General features: G+C 37.1%; 2 protein-coding genes across 10 annotated transcripts in view; one reads left to right on the top strand and one right to left on the bottom strand.

Annotated features, from left to right (window-relative positions):
* The window catches only part of LOC121294078 (dynactin subunit 1-like), a 70,193-nt gene extending 65,917 nt beyond the window's left edge, over positions 1-4,276 (top strand). For all 9 annotated transcript variants that reach the window (XM_041217682.1, XM_041217669.1, XM_041217675.1 and 6 more), the window contains 3 exons: positions 55-128; positions 1,827-1,916; positions 3,118-4,276. In XM_041217682.1, coding sequence (XP_041073616.1) covers positions 55-128; positions 1,827-1,916; positions 3,118-3,258 — 305 coding nt within the window. In that variant the 3' untranslated portion in view covers positions 3,259-4,276. The remainder of the gene's footprint in view (positions 1-54; positions 129-1,826; positions 1,917-3,117) is intronic.
* A 4,283-nt stretch (positions 4,277-8,559) lies between these two features.
* Positions 8,560-15,478, bottom strand: part of LOC121294127 (disintegrin and metalloproteinase domain-containing protein 33-like) — a 96,621-nt gene continuing 89,702 nt past the window's right edge. The window contains exons 19-24 of the mRNA XM_041217711.1: positions 15,223-15,367; positions 14,713-14,812; positions 12,501-12,776; positions 11,399-11,574; positions 10,759-10,776; positions 8,560-10,352 (exon numbers count right to left, since the gene is read on the bottom strand). Coding sequence (XP_041073645.1) covers positions 10,301-10,352; positions 10,759-10,776; positions 11,399-11,574; positions 12,501-12,776; positions 14,713-14,812; positions 15,223-15,367 — 767 coding nt within the window. The 3' untranslated portion in view covers positions 8,560-10,300. The remainder of the gene's footprint in view (positions 10,353-10,758; positions 10,777-11,398; positions 11,575-12,500; positions 12,777-14,712; positions 14,813-15,222; positions 15,368-15,478) is intronic.

The following is a 15,478-nucleotide window of genomic DNA, read 5'->3' as shown; positions in this document are numbered from 1 at the left end:
AAGATATTTTGTTTCCCCTTTGCAATGTTAACTCTTATTTCTTCTGAATTCTAGTGAGCCCTACTGCACAGCTGATGGAGCAGACTGCCCGTCTCAAGAGTCTGAGTGACACACTGGACAGACTGAAGGTAATTAGGGTATAGCTAAGGGCGAAGCAAAACACTAAGGCAACAATACGATATGTATTACGATATAGAGGTTGTAAGAAAAAGTGTCATTAATAAAGGACTTTTAAAAAAAAAAAAAAAAAAAAAAAAGGCAAACTTAGATGAACAAGGGGGAGCATATAACACTATATGACACAATTTTTGTTCCTGGGTAGTAAGTGTTATTTCCTAATTGCTTATGCCTCAAAAGGTATAGAAAATGGCTATTATTCCCCACAAACTTTGCTTTTGTGACCAGGACAGTGATTTTTTGAAATTTACCTATTTCCAATGAGAAAACGGGCGAATTTGTGTCTTTTCGTTCACATAAAGTCAGAAAAAACAACATATGAATCCAAATTAACATGTATTTATACTAAAGTAATACAAAAATGACTACAAAAGATTTAGAAGTGAGCAGTTTTTCGAGATTTACGATTATACTGTAAATCACTTTCACGAATCAGCCCCCAAATGTAGGCTCCCATCATGTTCTCGTTATACTGTCCTTGGTAGCGGCGTTCAAAGTCCAGTATATCCTGGTGGAAGTGCTCGCCTTGCTCCTCCGAGTACACTCCCATGTTCTCCTTGAATTTATCAAGATGAGCATCAAGGATTTGGACTTTGAGGGACATCCTACAGCCCATTGTGCCGTAGTTCTTCACCAGAGTTTCAACCAGCTCCACATAGTTTTCGGCCTTGTGATTGCCCAGGAAGCCCCGACGAAGACACTGGCTTTGACCTTTGCCTCAGACAGCTTAGTGAAGAAGTCTTGAAGGTACTTGAAGGCTACTGACTCCTTATCTAGAGCTCTGACAAATTGTTTCATAAGGCCCAATTTGATGTGCAGTGGTGGCATCAGCACCTTCCGGGGGTCCACCAGTGGCTCCCACCCGCCTGTGGTAGTGCGCCTTGGTGTCCCTGCTGTCCCAAAGGCAAAGATAGCAGGGAAACTTGGTAAAACCGCCTTGGAGACCCATCAGGAATGCCACCATTGCAGCCTCTTGATGCCATCTCAGAAAAATGCAGATATGTATCCACTTAGGCAGCTGGAACTAAACTGAACTGGTGGGCTTAAGGCCCCTGTATTTATACTACTATTTATATTACTAGAAAGTTCTAGAAGTTACTCCAAGTTTACTTAGCACTGAATCTATCTGGAATGTTCTGGAAAATAGGTAAATTTCAAAATATCACTGTCCTGGTCACAAAAGCAAAGTATGTGGGGAATAATAGCCATTTTCTATACTTTTGAGGCATAAGCAATTAGGAAATAACACTTACTACCCAGGAACCCCCAAAAAAAAAAAAAAATTGTTACACGGTGTAATCATACATATAAATGTAATACTTATAAATCACTCACTAACCATTTAGTGAAGTACAAGTACCTATGTAGTGCTTTGGGACGTTGACTTGTCATATCATACTTATGATACAATTGTGTAAAGGATGTAAAACAAGTCATCAGAACGCAAACATTTTTAGCATTTTTAACAGCATAAGGCCCCTTTCATGTATAGTTTGTTTCCACTTTGGTGGGAATCCAAAACATATTGACTTACACCAGAATTTCCACTAAACCAGACTATTTGCAAATATTCTCTGTCACATCTTAAAAAAATCCCTCTTTTTCTCCCTTTTGCTTACTGTGATTTCCCCCCTTACCTGCTGTGTCAGGATGAAGTGGCCGAGCATGTGGTGTCTCAGCGCCCCGGTGCCCGTGTGCCCTCGGACTTCGCCACTTTCCCCTCCTCCTCCTTTGTCAAGGTAAGACAGGCAGGGGCAACCAGACCATGCCATGCTATTGAGCTGTCCTCCCTGACAGCTAACAATTTCACATGTTTATGGAAATTGTGTGTGATGGAATTCATAGACATGTTTGAGAAATCTTTATATTTCACATTTCAAATGCAGAAAACTGCAGATAATATTTGAGGTTCTGACTAAATATCAGATGCTCATGCCACACAAAATGTTCAATGGATTTCTGTAGCGTTCCAATATAAGATCTCTGGTGAGCGTCAAAATATTTTAATTGGCTCTATAAAATGTAGAATGTACCATTCTTATTTAACATTAGACTGGAGTATATTGTTTTATGGTCTGTCTTTATCCAGTAACGTCATTTCAGCTGTAAAAAATGGGACTCGCCCATATACAAAGTATATATTTTATATTATAATATAAAGTACTATATTTCACAATTGATTTATATACTGAGCATCAGAAGAAACTGCCGTAGTTTATCGTCCAACATGCCGATTGCACAAAGGCGCTGCTCTCTTGACAGACGTGGCATATTGTTTTTTTACTGTAATTTTCTTTGTTGCTTTTATTCAATCTTGCAATTCAACAGCTGAAATCACTTCATATCCAGTGTCCAATCAACTTTCTCACTAATTAGGTGATTAAGTGCTTATGCTTCAGTCATAGTCACTCAAGCGAGTCGTGGTCAAGGATGAATGATCGAGTGATTAAAAAGGAACCAAAAACATTTCGTCAATGTTCATCATTTATATACCTTTTTCTTTTTTTTTTTAAATAAATGTGTTATATATAATAGTGATACGTTTCTTTTGATGCTCTGTATATTTATGGCGTTTACAATTTAAATAAGGTAATAATAATAGTTAATATTTACCTTTTTTATTTAATTCACATTTCCATTTGAAATAGTTGTCTGCACCAAAGCAATTGACAGAACCTTCTGAAAGTTTGGAACAGGTTAAGTTTATATATTAACTAAAGCTGCATCAGTTCCTGACCATATATTTAGACAATCCCCTTAAGTACCACCAAGAAAAACTTTTTTTTTTTTCCTGTTGTACATTAACTACATTTATGTGCAGAATGGTAAATTGTCTGATGCTGAAAAAAAGCATTCCTGTGCTAAAGGGGTGAATAGTAATTGTGGTTGGTAACACAGCTTAATCCAGGGTTTTCTTTTTCCTTCTGATTGTTGTTGCAGGCTCAAGTGGAGCAGAAGGACGACACTGTGCTCATAGGAAGAGTGATGTTCCCTTGTCCCCGCGGGCAGGAGCAGATCCACAGGGTTGTCCTAACACCGCCACAGCTGCACAAAGTGCACCGCCTGCTCCTCTCCACCTAGACTACTCCACACCGCAAATCTGCACTCCCCTCCCCCCTTGTTATCGTGCTGTATTTATGCAGGCTGCTAGCTTTCAATGTAGTGACATCCCATACTGGCATGGAAAGGTGCTGTGCTTAGGCATAGCAGGGCTGGCAAAACTTGATGATGACCACTTGGGACCATTTGAAATCATAACTGTTCCGATTTGAAGAAAACAAACAAACAAAATAAAACTCATTAACGCTAGTGTCATGTGGCCTTTGTGTAATAAGCCCTAATAAGCCATGTTATATTTTGTCATGTGTGCGCTAAGCTTCCAGTAAGCTGGGAAAAAGTTAAGGAAAATGAATATAAACAAAAATAATAATAAACAGATAATGAATCCAAATTTGTCATGTTTACGACATGATTTTGTATTTTCCCGAAACCATTTTTTCTTTGCTAAAAGATGAATTGGGCTCCAAGTCTGTGTGAGTCTTTCCTATAACACAGTTTGTGTGAGACATGTTTTGATTATTTATGCATGTCTTCAAATATACAATGATGCCTTGAAGCCATTGCATGATGTCTTGACATAGTTACTTGTAAGGAAGTACAGGATTTTTTCAATTGTTAATCTACAATGGTGTCACATTTGAGCTTAGTCATAACTTCAAAGTCAAGCATTGTGTAGAGTAGTGTGAAGTTTTAAAGAGAATGGATTGGACATGATCTTGCTCTGAATTAACACTTGAATGGGTTGTTACTGTGTTGAATAACAAAATAATCAGCCATGCTGCTGGGAGTATTTAAGAAATCAACCTGCAGGATATTTAAAACCAGTTCATTTCAAGTGGATGTGTGCTTTTCCAGTCTTCAGTGGAGAATGTAAGAGTTGAATAACATGCTAGGTAATGCTTTAGTTTAGCCGTATCCACCTTTTTATTGTGCACTAATCTTTGTTCGGTTTAGATGTGGAACAACCAACAGAATATACACTAAGATTAATTTTGTTCTGAAAGTTTTTAATGGCCATTATCATTAAAAATATATATATATATATATATATATATATATATATATATATATATATATATATATATATATATATATATATATATATATATATATAGATATGCTTTTTTATTATTATTATTACAATATTGTTTTGTTTTTTAACACAAGAATCTCTTTGCAAATCAATGGGTGCCAATATGTTGATGTAAGATGCTGCCTTAGATTTACAATACTCACTGCAACACTTATTTTCTGAATCTAGTTTAGTTATGCTGAGTACTTTGATAACTCATTGATAAATATATGGCATTTGTAAAAAATAAACTCTGCAACAGATTTTTTCTTTTCAACAGTACAGTTATAAACCATCTATAGCATTCCATAGCAATGTTACATTAAAAGAAAAATGCTTGACCCCAAATTAGGATGGGTGTATATTAAGCTTGTTTATAAAGGTTTTTGCATCTTTTTGCATTCAGGAATATTTTATATTAACTAGTCATTTAGCAGATGCTTTTATCCAAAGCGACTTGCAGAGACTAGGGGGCTCATCCGAAGGACAGTTTCAATATATTATTTAATTGACTCTTATTTCCTGATTAACCTTTGGACAGTGTAAGACATAAGACATAAGACATAGTCTCCCTTGTCAGAACAAGGGAGACTAGGAGCACATTGCAGTAAGAACCACTACTGGAAGCTTTTATTGATTGTTAAACTTTTTTTAATTGGTCAACTTTGCAATGAATTGTTTTGAGAGTTGATCCCGACAGTTCCCTAAAACAATTGTAGCATTGTATATGGCTGAAGGAAATATACATTATTATTTGTAGCTAGAAACACATGTGTAAGGAGCAGCTTTAAATCAATATGAATCATTAAGCCTTTTTTTTTTCTCTCTTTTACTTAATCATATTCCAGCATATGACTTTTATTTTACAGAAATCACCCATTCTCCTCTGCAGTACTTCCACTTCGGTGCTTTAAACCTGTTGAGACCTTGAACAGCCTATTAGTGATGAGGACGAAGTGTTTTAGCCCTATACAGTGCTTTTGTGTAACTAGTGAGTGCATTTGTTGAAGCAAAACATTGTACTGTAACCATCAAGTTAATAAAGCTTTACTAGAGTGTTGAACATATTTTTTTCTTTATTGCACATTGTATGTATAATGTAGAGTATAATGAGCACCAAAACATTCCCTCCTGTTTATAACAAAGGGAGAGAATTAGTTCCATGATTAAAACCTGGTATTTACCTTTTCATTCAAAAATTATGCAAAATACCAATTAAAATAAATCCATGTTGGTCAAAGTTTTTGTAAGAACAGAATACAATTTTTATAAAAAGAAAACTGCTTTAAATAAAAAAAGAGACATTAAAACATTGATCACATGGCCTATATTCACTGTATGTACATATAAAAATGTGTGACATACAAACATGCCTCCAGATTCTGGTACTCGACAACTAATGCAAAAAAAAAAAAAAAAACACCCCTTTTGGTTATCTAAAGATAATTAAATATGAAACCAGAATAGAGGGACATACACACATACAGCCTCAGTATACCCCTTTACTGTGGCTGTGATAGGATGACACAATGCTTTTTTTTTTTTTTTTTTTTTTTTTTTTCAGCCCTGCAATTATGATCTTTATTTTATGTGGTGTTTGAAATGGAGGGTGTTGAAAGTGAGTAAGACATGGGTTTGGTACAGTATACTGCGACCCCTTTACAAGAAAGATTAAAGTTATGACATTAAATGTAAGAACTCGGATTAAGTATAGTTCGTTTGGAAGGGAATTCAAGTCCATAAGTCAGATTTATTTTCATGTGCTTTCTGGTTTCAGAAATGAAAAATAAAACATAAAAATGAAAATACAAAGATCGATTACAATTGAACTTGAGATCTGACCGCAGAGCCACTTGCCACCCAACAAACAAAAGGACATTTAAGTTTTTAATCCAAAATGTACTTTCTTTGTGTGTGCCTAATTATTTTACCCCTTTTTTCTCCCCAATTTGAAATGTCCAATCGTTTTCCGTTCACCATAGCAATTACCCACACAGCCCAGGAGAACGAGCTAAAGGTTCAGTCTGTCCTCTGATCCCACAGCCAAGCCAGCTTCCTATTTTACACTCAGAAACTCTAGTAGATGTCAGCGAGCTACTGACCTCTGAAGGACAAAGTCCAGCCCTGCAAGAGTCTGCTTTTGAGCTCACTGGGTACCTGGCCAGCAGTGTTCACTGATACGCGATGAGGAGAAAAAGTACTCCCAATGTATGGCTCACCCTCCACACCACGCGGCTGTGCTTTTACCAGGTGAGCCACTCGCAGATCAGAAATTTACTTTATTAACCATTACAACAACAACAAGAATACATAAAAACAAGAACAGACTAAATTTATCCAAAAAAAAAAAAATTGGAAAACTACAACTAACTAAAATACAAAAACATTTAAATTTCTAAACACCCCCTTAACAAGTGCAGTATTCTGTGTACAGGGCTCTGATTTGGGCCTCTTGTATCTCTTCACAGGGCACTGATAAAGTTACTTTTGTTTCCATAGGCAGCCGACGGACGAGGAGCATCATTATGCATAGACATCCCACCGAAATGTAGACCTGTACATAAGCCAATTGTATTAACCCTTTAAGGTACAAAGGAGATTTGTGTCCCACAAATAAAAATGGTAATTTTCTTATTTTTAGAATGATGCATGACACCGGTTTAAAATGTACTGACAGGTTGGATCTGGTCTTCCAAATGGTCAGTTTCCTTGTAGTGACTTTAGTGGTTTCCACTTTAGTGACTCTCAAATGTATTTTTAAGAAGAAACCATTTGTACTGCTCAATTCCTTGTATACTTTATAAATCACATCAAAGAGACACAGATTAGCACGTTTTAGCACTAAATGACTACAAAAAGACTACTCGAAGATAATGTCAGGGTCATTGAATGTACAACGAAAGTGAAAGATCCAAAGTCGATAAACCAGCTTTAGCTTGCCATAAAGCTTAAGCAATCTCCACTGAGTATATGTATATCGAGAGGAACGGTAGTTCCTCCCGCCAAGTTACAGCAAAGTGTGAGAACTGCCAGTGACTAGCTATACAGCATGGATAGTTTACATGTTTTCAAGGTATTGGCACAGCAAAAGTCAATCAGCCAAATTCATCATTCCACATTTAATTTGTAGTTCCCAACACTCTTACTTGAAATGTATAAAAAAAAGTCAATACCTGTCATAGAGTAAGAGAAACAAGTCGCCAAAGGAAGGTGAAAATATCCATCTCCTGTTTGCTTGGTGCTGGCCAAGGTTGCCACAATTGTTTCTTCTAACTTAATTGTGTTTTCAATCCAAGTTAGAAGAAACAACTGGGGCAACCTTGGTCCCCTTCGGTTTTACAGTTGTGCCTATTTGCTTTGTGCTGGGCAAGGTTGCCCTAATGGTTTCTTGAAACTTTTCTGATACCTCTACTTTAAATGACTGGGCACTTTTGGTAACTTGATGTTTTTTCACATTTCCAGTGTGTTTTTGTTCCAGATATATATGTACACAATACAGTACTGTAGTCTGGTTATACCAGTGTCTTCTGCGAAGTCACTGTGAAAGACATCGAGAAGTAAACACAATTCTTCAGCCTATTAATTTTATATCGTGCTGATATTCTTTATAATAATATCTTGTTAATGCATTGTATTGTTTTTATTATTTCAAAAAATCAGATGTAAAAGATTGAGTAATTTTAGACGCACAGTCCTATATGTGTAAGTGAAAACATGAGAACATAATTATTGAAGCAATTGTGAAGCTTGAATGTTACTTTCTATGCAGTTTGCATATATATCCTGATCCTGGTCTTGGTCTCTGTCTCAATTTTGGTCTTGACTACGTCACTGGTAAATATGTCTCAAAAGAGCAGTATTTGGATTTTTTTTTTTTTTTTTAAATATTCGAAGACAACAGCAGAACAAGACAAAAAGACAAGACATTTGAGAACAATGCAGATGGCGAGAACCATGTTGAACTAGTAATAATATTGATAGTTTGAAAGAATTATATTTATCTAAGGGGCTATAAGGTGCAGAAGGGTTTAATCGCATGGACAGCTGGAACGGCTGGAAAACTTGAAATCTCATTGGCTAGAAAATTATCAATATTCCTTTATAACCAACCTGAGACTTCATCACTAGAAATTGCAAATAACAAATCACAAGGAGAACAAACAATAACAATAAAAAAATACTATTTTTAAGGACCCTCTTCTTCAGCAGATGGATACAAAACACAGATAAAAAATAAAGCAGAAATAAAATGCAAATTCCATCTTTATTAACCTTATAATGGCAGTAATCCCCATGCACATGAAGAATTAAACATTGCGGAACAGTTCGGCAAATACAGCCAACAACAAAACAGTAGGAGATTATTATTAAATTGTATGAACAGGAAAGGCTGTGTGAGCTAAAACACAATTGCTGGAGGGATCACAAAGGTACTCTACTCTGCCTTTAAGCTTCTGACCCCAAAGACATTACAAAAACACCCCTCTGACTTCACATCACTACTTATGCAGCAGCCTGTGCACGGCATAGGTATATCATTTTTAAACACATGTATATTTTTTTATCCATTTATCCTGGGTCATTAATTAGCTCAAGAATCATCGCTGTTACACTTATTGACAAACAATTGTGCATCTGTAATGGCACTCATTGGTATTGGGAAAGACTACCCCAATATGAACCATGTTTATTTTTTATTTTCAATATATAAACATAAATAGTTTAGATTCCAGCATCACACTCAAGACTGAAATATCACAGAATGAGTCAATGTAAAGTTAATAACAGCTCAATAGAAAGTTCTTTACTGGTATATAGGCAAATAGTGATGTGCAGAATCTGTGGCTTGTGGACAGCAAGAAAACAATACCTTTAAATGTCTAATCTGCTAGTGCAGTAGAAAGACAGAATGCCACTGAAAGCTTACTTGTGGAACACATGTAGAGTAATTTACCATGGACGTTCAGAGTACTGTGATTTCCTACAAATGAGGATAGCTGCTAGACCTTGAAGAATGAATTGTTTACATCGACCCTCACGACTGAAATAACCACAGCACTCTAAATGTTCACAGTGTGTTCTTTTTATATAGCAAGTTCAATGCAATGGACAAGTATGTTTAAAACAACTGAATTTAGCAATGCAGCATAATTTGCGAACAATGAGATTTTTTTTTTTTTTTAATTAATAAAACTAACTAAAAGCAAACTGGTATTTCAAAGTTTTGGATAAGTGTGACAGTCATTTAACAAGACGACAGGTTGTTGTCTCATGAGGTGTCTTAGCAGAATAAGGCATTTTTCTATTCTGCAATATCACACAGTATATTACCTCAAGGTTGCTGCACAAGATAAGATGTGTCTTATCGGGAAAGTCTTTCAAAAATAAGCTTGTATAATCTTTATGATTAGTCTTTATTCATTACTGCTACCATATTAGAAGAATAGATAAAAAGTATCCAGCCCTTGTCTGAACTCAATTGGGCATAGTTGCAACTTGTTAATAGTACGCTGTTGGGTTGATGGGGGGATGGACTTTTTTCGGTAAATGTGTTTTTTTATGAAAGAAAAAAAACTTGTAAAGTCACAATTTAAGCAAAAACAAATGAAAATCTTTGGCACATTATGCTTACAAAATACTTCTAATGGTAAACATACTAATAATGCACAGATACGATGGGTCGATGGATCCATTTGAGAAGGCCGATTTCCCCCATCATATTTTCATCTATTCTCAGTTTGCATTTCTTAGTGCACAACCGCGTCATCGTGTGTAGGACGGGCGGGACAGAGGCGGTGGCAGCAGTCCTCAGGTAAGTGTGGAACATCCAGTGCTGGTCCCGGCATTCACATCATGAGATAAACATGACTGCTGGACAGCCGGATGAGCTGCTAACCCTGCCTACATACACGGTACTGTGTAGTGCAAATAGTCTCACTGAAGAAAAAAAAAAAAAAAGACGATTGTAGTCCCATCACTTTTCTCCTCGGGTCATTTGCGAAAGGGAAACAAGGCTGTGTTAGGTTTCGCACCTGGTATAGGCCTAGAAGAGAGATGAGAAGAGCATTTCTTTAAACAGAGATTGCACCATCATATGGTCCCACACCGCCACTTCACAAAATGCTGTTTAATGTGTAGCATTTGTAAAAGGTTCTAAAATAAAATACTGTCTCTTCCCTTTTCTATCACCAGTTATACTTTAGGAAATATATGGAAACAGTAGTGAGTAGCTGAATTTGTGCTCTCCTTGATTTAATATTTGTTGGCATGTGACTGGCAGTGTCACGGGTTTGGCATTTGGCAACGTTCGGTTACTTTGGTATTTTATAGGCACATCTGCTTTATAACAGACACTACACACACAGTTTCACACCCTACAGGGAAATCAGTCCGAGGAGAGCCCAGGAATGACATGCAATGAATGTAAAGAAATAAATAAGAAAACTTACTTTTGAGATGGGACTTGTCTGAAAAGAAGCAAAGTAAAATGAATCACGTTTAAAGCAATAATATTAAAAGACAAGTGTTTTGTCTTCTAGCAGTTTACATCCCACAGTTATTATGGAAGAGACCACTTTGATTCTAAAATCAAAAGAGCAAAGAGACCATATCCAAAAAGGATGCTCTTTACGTTTAAATGCTTTAAATGTAAAAACAGGGTTCACTTTGATACAGGTTATCACAGCTGTTTTGTGATATTCAAATGTTCATACAGCACCCTATATGTAAAAATAACATAAGTGCAGACGGACGAACAACCAATAAGGTTCCATCGTATAGCCCCAGATTATGATACTCTGAATAACTTATGATAAAGAATATTGTAACCAATGCTAAACACAATTGGATAAGTGATTCTGTAGATATAGGTAAAAATAAAAATGTACATATGATGTACGTACAGTACCTAAGATAGACATGTTCTTGATTGAGTTTCATAATCAATTTCCTAAGCAATTGTCATCTCTCTATTGGAGAGATGAACCGGGCAACATGACCTCTTAGAAATGTTTTCCTAAGGCTTTATGTTAAGAAAGTACTATAGACAGTGTGTTATTACTTCTCTTGCAGGGTTCTTTTTGTACTCACTTGAGTGGTTTTGCTGGAGGGATGTCGGCAACTTTCCCGACGGGTTTGTTGCTCACTGTCGGCACCATCACAAGCATTTCATTCCTGCCCCGCTTCGCTGGCTCTGTGGAGGGGTTCAGGGGTAGGGGCCTCTGAGGTGGGGTTGGAGAGCCCCTTGGCTGCCTGTCGCACACCAGCTTCAAGGGAAACAGAAGACAAAATGCCAGAAACACTAATGAGCACTGGCATTCCCCTATAAAGAGTTACTGAGGTAAATCACAGCGACAGCTTTCTTTAATACCTATAATGCCTTTCATACTGGACCACCATCACAAAGCGCTGTACAAGATACAAAAACTAGGGTGTGCGAACTATGCACAGCTGCAGAGTGACTTACAACAACGTCTCACCCGAAAGACTGAGTACAAGGAGGTTAAGTGACTTGCTCAAAGTCACACAGTGTGCTGACCTGGGATTTGAACCAGTGACCTCTTGGTTACAAGCCCATTTCTTTAACCATTGGACCACACAGCCTCCCAGCTGGTAAAGGATGGTCAGCCATGTCAATTTATACAGTATATGTAGGGCCAGGCTTAGGTAAATGTATTTTCAACACAAAATACTAAATACAAATACAAAACAATCTACTTTAGAAACACTATTTTCAACACAAAATATAACTGTATTTGGAAACTACAATTTGAAATTACAAAATACTTTTAATTAAACAAACCAAGATTTTCATAGGCCATCCACATAAATCTATAAAGTACTATACGTTACTGTATAGCTGCTATTCACTAATTCACTGACAGATGAAGAAATATTGAGGCACTGTAGTATTTTCTATAAGGCAATAAAATAAACAGGAGGCCGTGTGGTCCAGTGGTTAAAGAAAAGGGCTTGTAACCAGCAGGTCAAATCCCGGCTCGCTCACTGACTCACTGTGTGACCCTGAGCAAGTCACTTAACCTCCTTGTGCTCCATCTTTTAGGCGAGATGTTATTGTAAGTGACTCTGCAGCTGATGCTTAATTCACACACCCTAGTCTCAGTAAGTTGTCTTGGATAAAGGCATCTGCTAAATAAACAAATACTACTAATAAAAATAAACAGACTCTTACCAAGGGTGTCCTTGGGGGGTGGACTGGCAGAGGTTTCTTTGGAGGTATCAGTTTCTCAGCCAGGCCAGATGATTTCTGTGCAGGGGCGGGGGGCTTCACCGGCCGGAGCTCTTTGAGGTTCTTCTGGATGTCCGGAGTGGATGCCCGGGGTGGATTACCGGGGTGGATCCCCGGGTTAGGCGCAGGACGCACGGGGTGCACAATGTTTACAAGCTGGGATCTGTTTGGCTCTGGCCCAGACCTCAAGGGCAGGAGCTCTCGACTCAGGTGGGACGGCTGCAGCACAAAAGTGCATGAAATTATATACACCATCCTGACCTTTCTGACCAATCATATCACTCTGGGGCAGTAGATTAAGTCACAACATACAACTGCATTTGACTTCAGGAGTATATGAAATGGAACTAGACTAAGGTGAAAAAATATAAACATTCCATCAATATGGAAACCACACAGACTACAGCTGAAGAGAGCAAAGCAAAAAGGCCCAGATTTAATCGTGTCAACAAAATGAAAAGCAAAAGAACACAATTTTCTTTAAAGTAATGGTGTATAAGACAGTAGAGATGAATTGTTTGTAAGTGCAGTTGAGGTAAACATAACAAATTCTAAATGTCTCTATGTACAATTCACTTAAAAACATGTTTATCACTACAGTAAGTGTAGATAAAATAAAAAACACAAGAATATATACTAAAATAAACTGGTAACATTATTTGACAAATGTTTAAACTTTTATTTGTGCTTGCCTATAAAAAAAAAAAGGAAAAGAAATCAGGCTGTACAAATAATTCAGATTTTATGTTTTTACTTTAATTTTAAAATATCAACTTGATCAGATATCAAATGACTTTCTCAAAGTCTTTCTAAAACTCAAAATCTTTAAATATTTGTCAAAGATTGGTGGTTGACACACACATACGCAATGATAGTCAAAGACCAGTTGTTCAAGTATACATTTCTATTTCTATTTTCATATAGGACTATTTCAATTCCAGTGTGAATGAAAAATTAGAAAAATATGTCATTTCTTTTATTTAGTACTGTTTTTATTTATTTATTTATTTATTTATTGACATTGTGGTGTAATCAGTGATTTTGGGTTCTGTGCATCCAATATTGATTGGCATTATTATTTGTCTGTAAATCTGCCTTTACCCTTGTCTAGAGAATCCTTAATTTTGAGGGTAAGTAAACACCCTTCTTCATTCCATTAATATCTATAACATTGTGCCTCTCTAACTATGCAAGTCCACCTATTCTACACAGAGACTGTCAAATTCAAAGACTTTGTGACAGGGTAGTTCCCGCCCTTATGCTTATTATTATTATTATTATTATTATTATTATTATTATTATTATTATTATTATTATTATTATTATTATTATTATTAATAATAATAAAATGTATTGTGTGAAAAACCCTGTTTTATTATTATTATTGTTGCTTTTTTTTCTTTGGCAGGGAAGGAGTTAAAAACCTTCCCTGCCAGAAATACTCGTGTGGAATGTGGCTCTCTTTACACTGGCTAGTTGTTTGCCCATTTGAGGACAATCACATCAGTATAAACAACGGCTATGCATTGGAAAGGGGTTTGGTGTTTTCTTTTGTCCTGTGAAATTATGCGTCGTGTTGGAAGGAGATTGCGGAGAGAAGGAGGAGAACTGTCAGGAGTTAAGTGTTTTGTTTGTTTGTTTATTTGTGTACCTGTTATGTCTATCCAAACCGCTGTTGCCTTCCCAGGAACTAACGCTCGAGCCAGTATTGCACCTGGAATCACCAGCACTACAAGCATCTGCACAGCAACTCCACACAGCCCTTCTGCACTCTACCCTGTCTGTGCACTACCGATAGCGAGCTGCATCCCGGGAACTGTTGCTATCAAGCTAGTACCCAAACCCAGAAGCAGCACTATCAGCTGCACCTGCACCCTGTTTAACGAGCTACACTTCACCCCTGGACTTCACCAGACCATACACTGTGTTTTTGTATTTGTTTATTTTGGCCATGTGACGTTTTGTTTTTGTTTGGCTTATTTAATTTATTTGAATAAAGAATTATTGCATTTGTGTCTCACCCCGCAGTACACATGCCTGTCACAGGCTGTAATCAATAAATTATTACCCCACTATTTGTTTTGTTCTAATAGATTAAAAAAAAAAAAAAACAGTGTAGTGTCCATGCTTCAGGAGGAATTCTATAAAAACATACCTTCTTTGCGTTGCTGGGTTTGTTAGACGATCCGATGGTCTTCAGATGAAAAGCAGAGTTCAGGAGACCATTTTTTGGTTTCTGATCATACCCCTCATTTCTGTAAATAAATATATAAAAAAAGGAAAATATAGAAATGTAACCAAGGAACATAGCAGCCCTAAATCGTACAACTTTAATCACCAGTTATTCTAGAAGTATGTTCGTAAATCTGAAGTGTGACATACTGGCTCCTTCTCTGGATCCCTGTTCCTGGGACTATGCATCCCAAGAAGGAGATAATTTGTCTTGCAAAAGTTAGCCTATGCTGTTATTACTTTGTTGCATAAACTGAAGGGAAACATTCAAGATAGTTTGACCTTGCACACTTAACTTGGTACGGGCATTCCTCAGCAAAGTTCTGTTGAGATAATGAATGTAGTAGATTATTTGTGACAGACTTTTTAAAGGCAGCAACGCCTGTGCTATATGGTATACATGTGCACTGTATGTTTTTGACTGTGTGAATACCTTGACGTCTGTGTGTTCTGGTTCCTCCGGGCCAGCCACTTATGAAAAGGGGACGTCTTGATTTTCCAGCAGTAGAACATTCCCAGAACTCCGGGCAGGAGCACCAGAAAGGCAAAGAGCAGACCAGCCACGAGACCCTGCTGACCTAGAGGGACACCGTGGGTGGTTACATTACACATAGGTAGAGTACAGGAACAGGGCACCCATCTCAAAAGCTGACATGTGTGTTAACAATACAGCTCCTTTTACTGCATCT

The sequence above is a fragment of the Polyodon spathula genome, chromosome 2 (assembly GCF_017654505.1).
Source record: "Polyodon spathula isolate WHYD16114869_AA chromosome 2, ASM1765450v1, whole genome shotgun sequence".
Taxonomy (NCBI): Eukaryota; Metazoa; Chordata; class Actinopteri; order Acipenseriformes; family Polyodontidae; genus Polyodon; species Polyodon spathula.
This window is presented reverse-complemented; position numbering and strand designations above follow the sequence as displayed.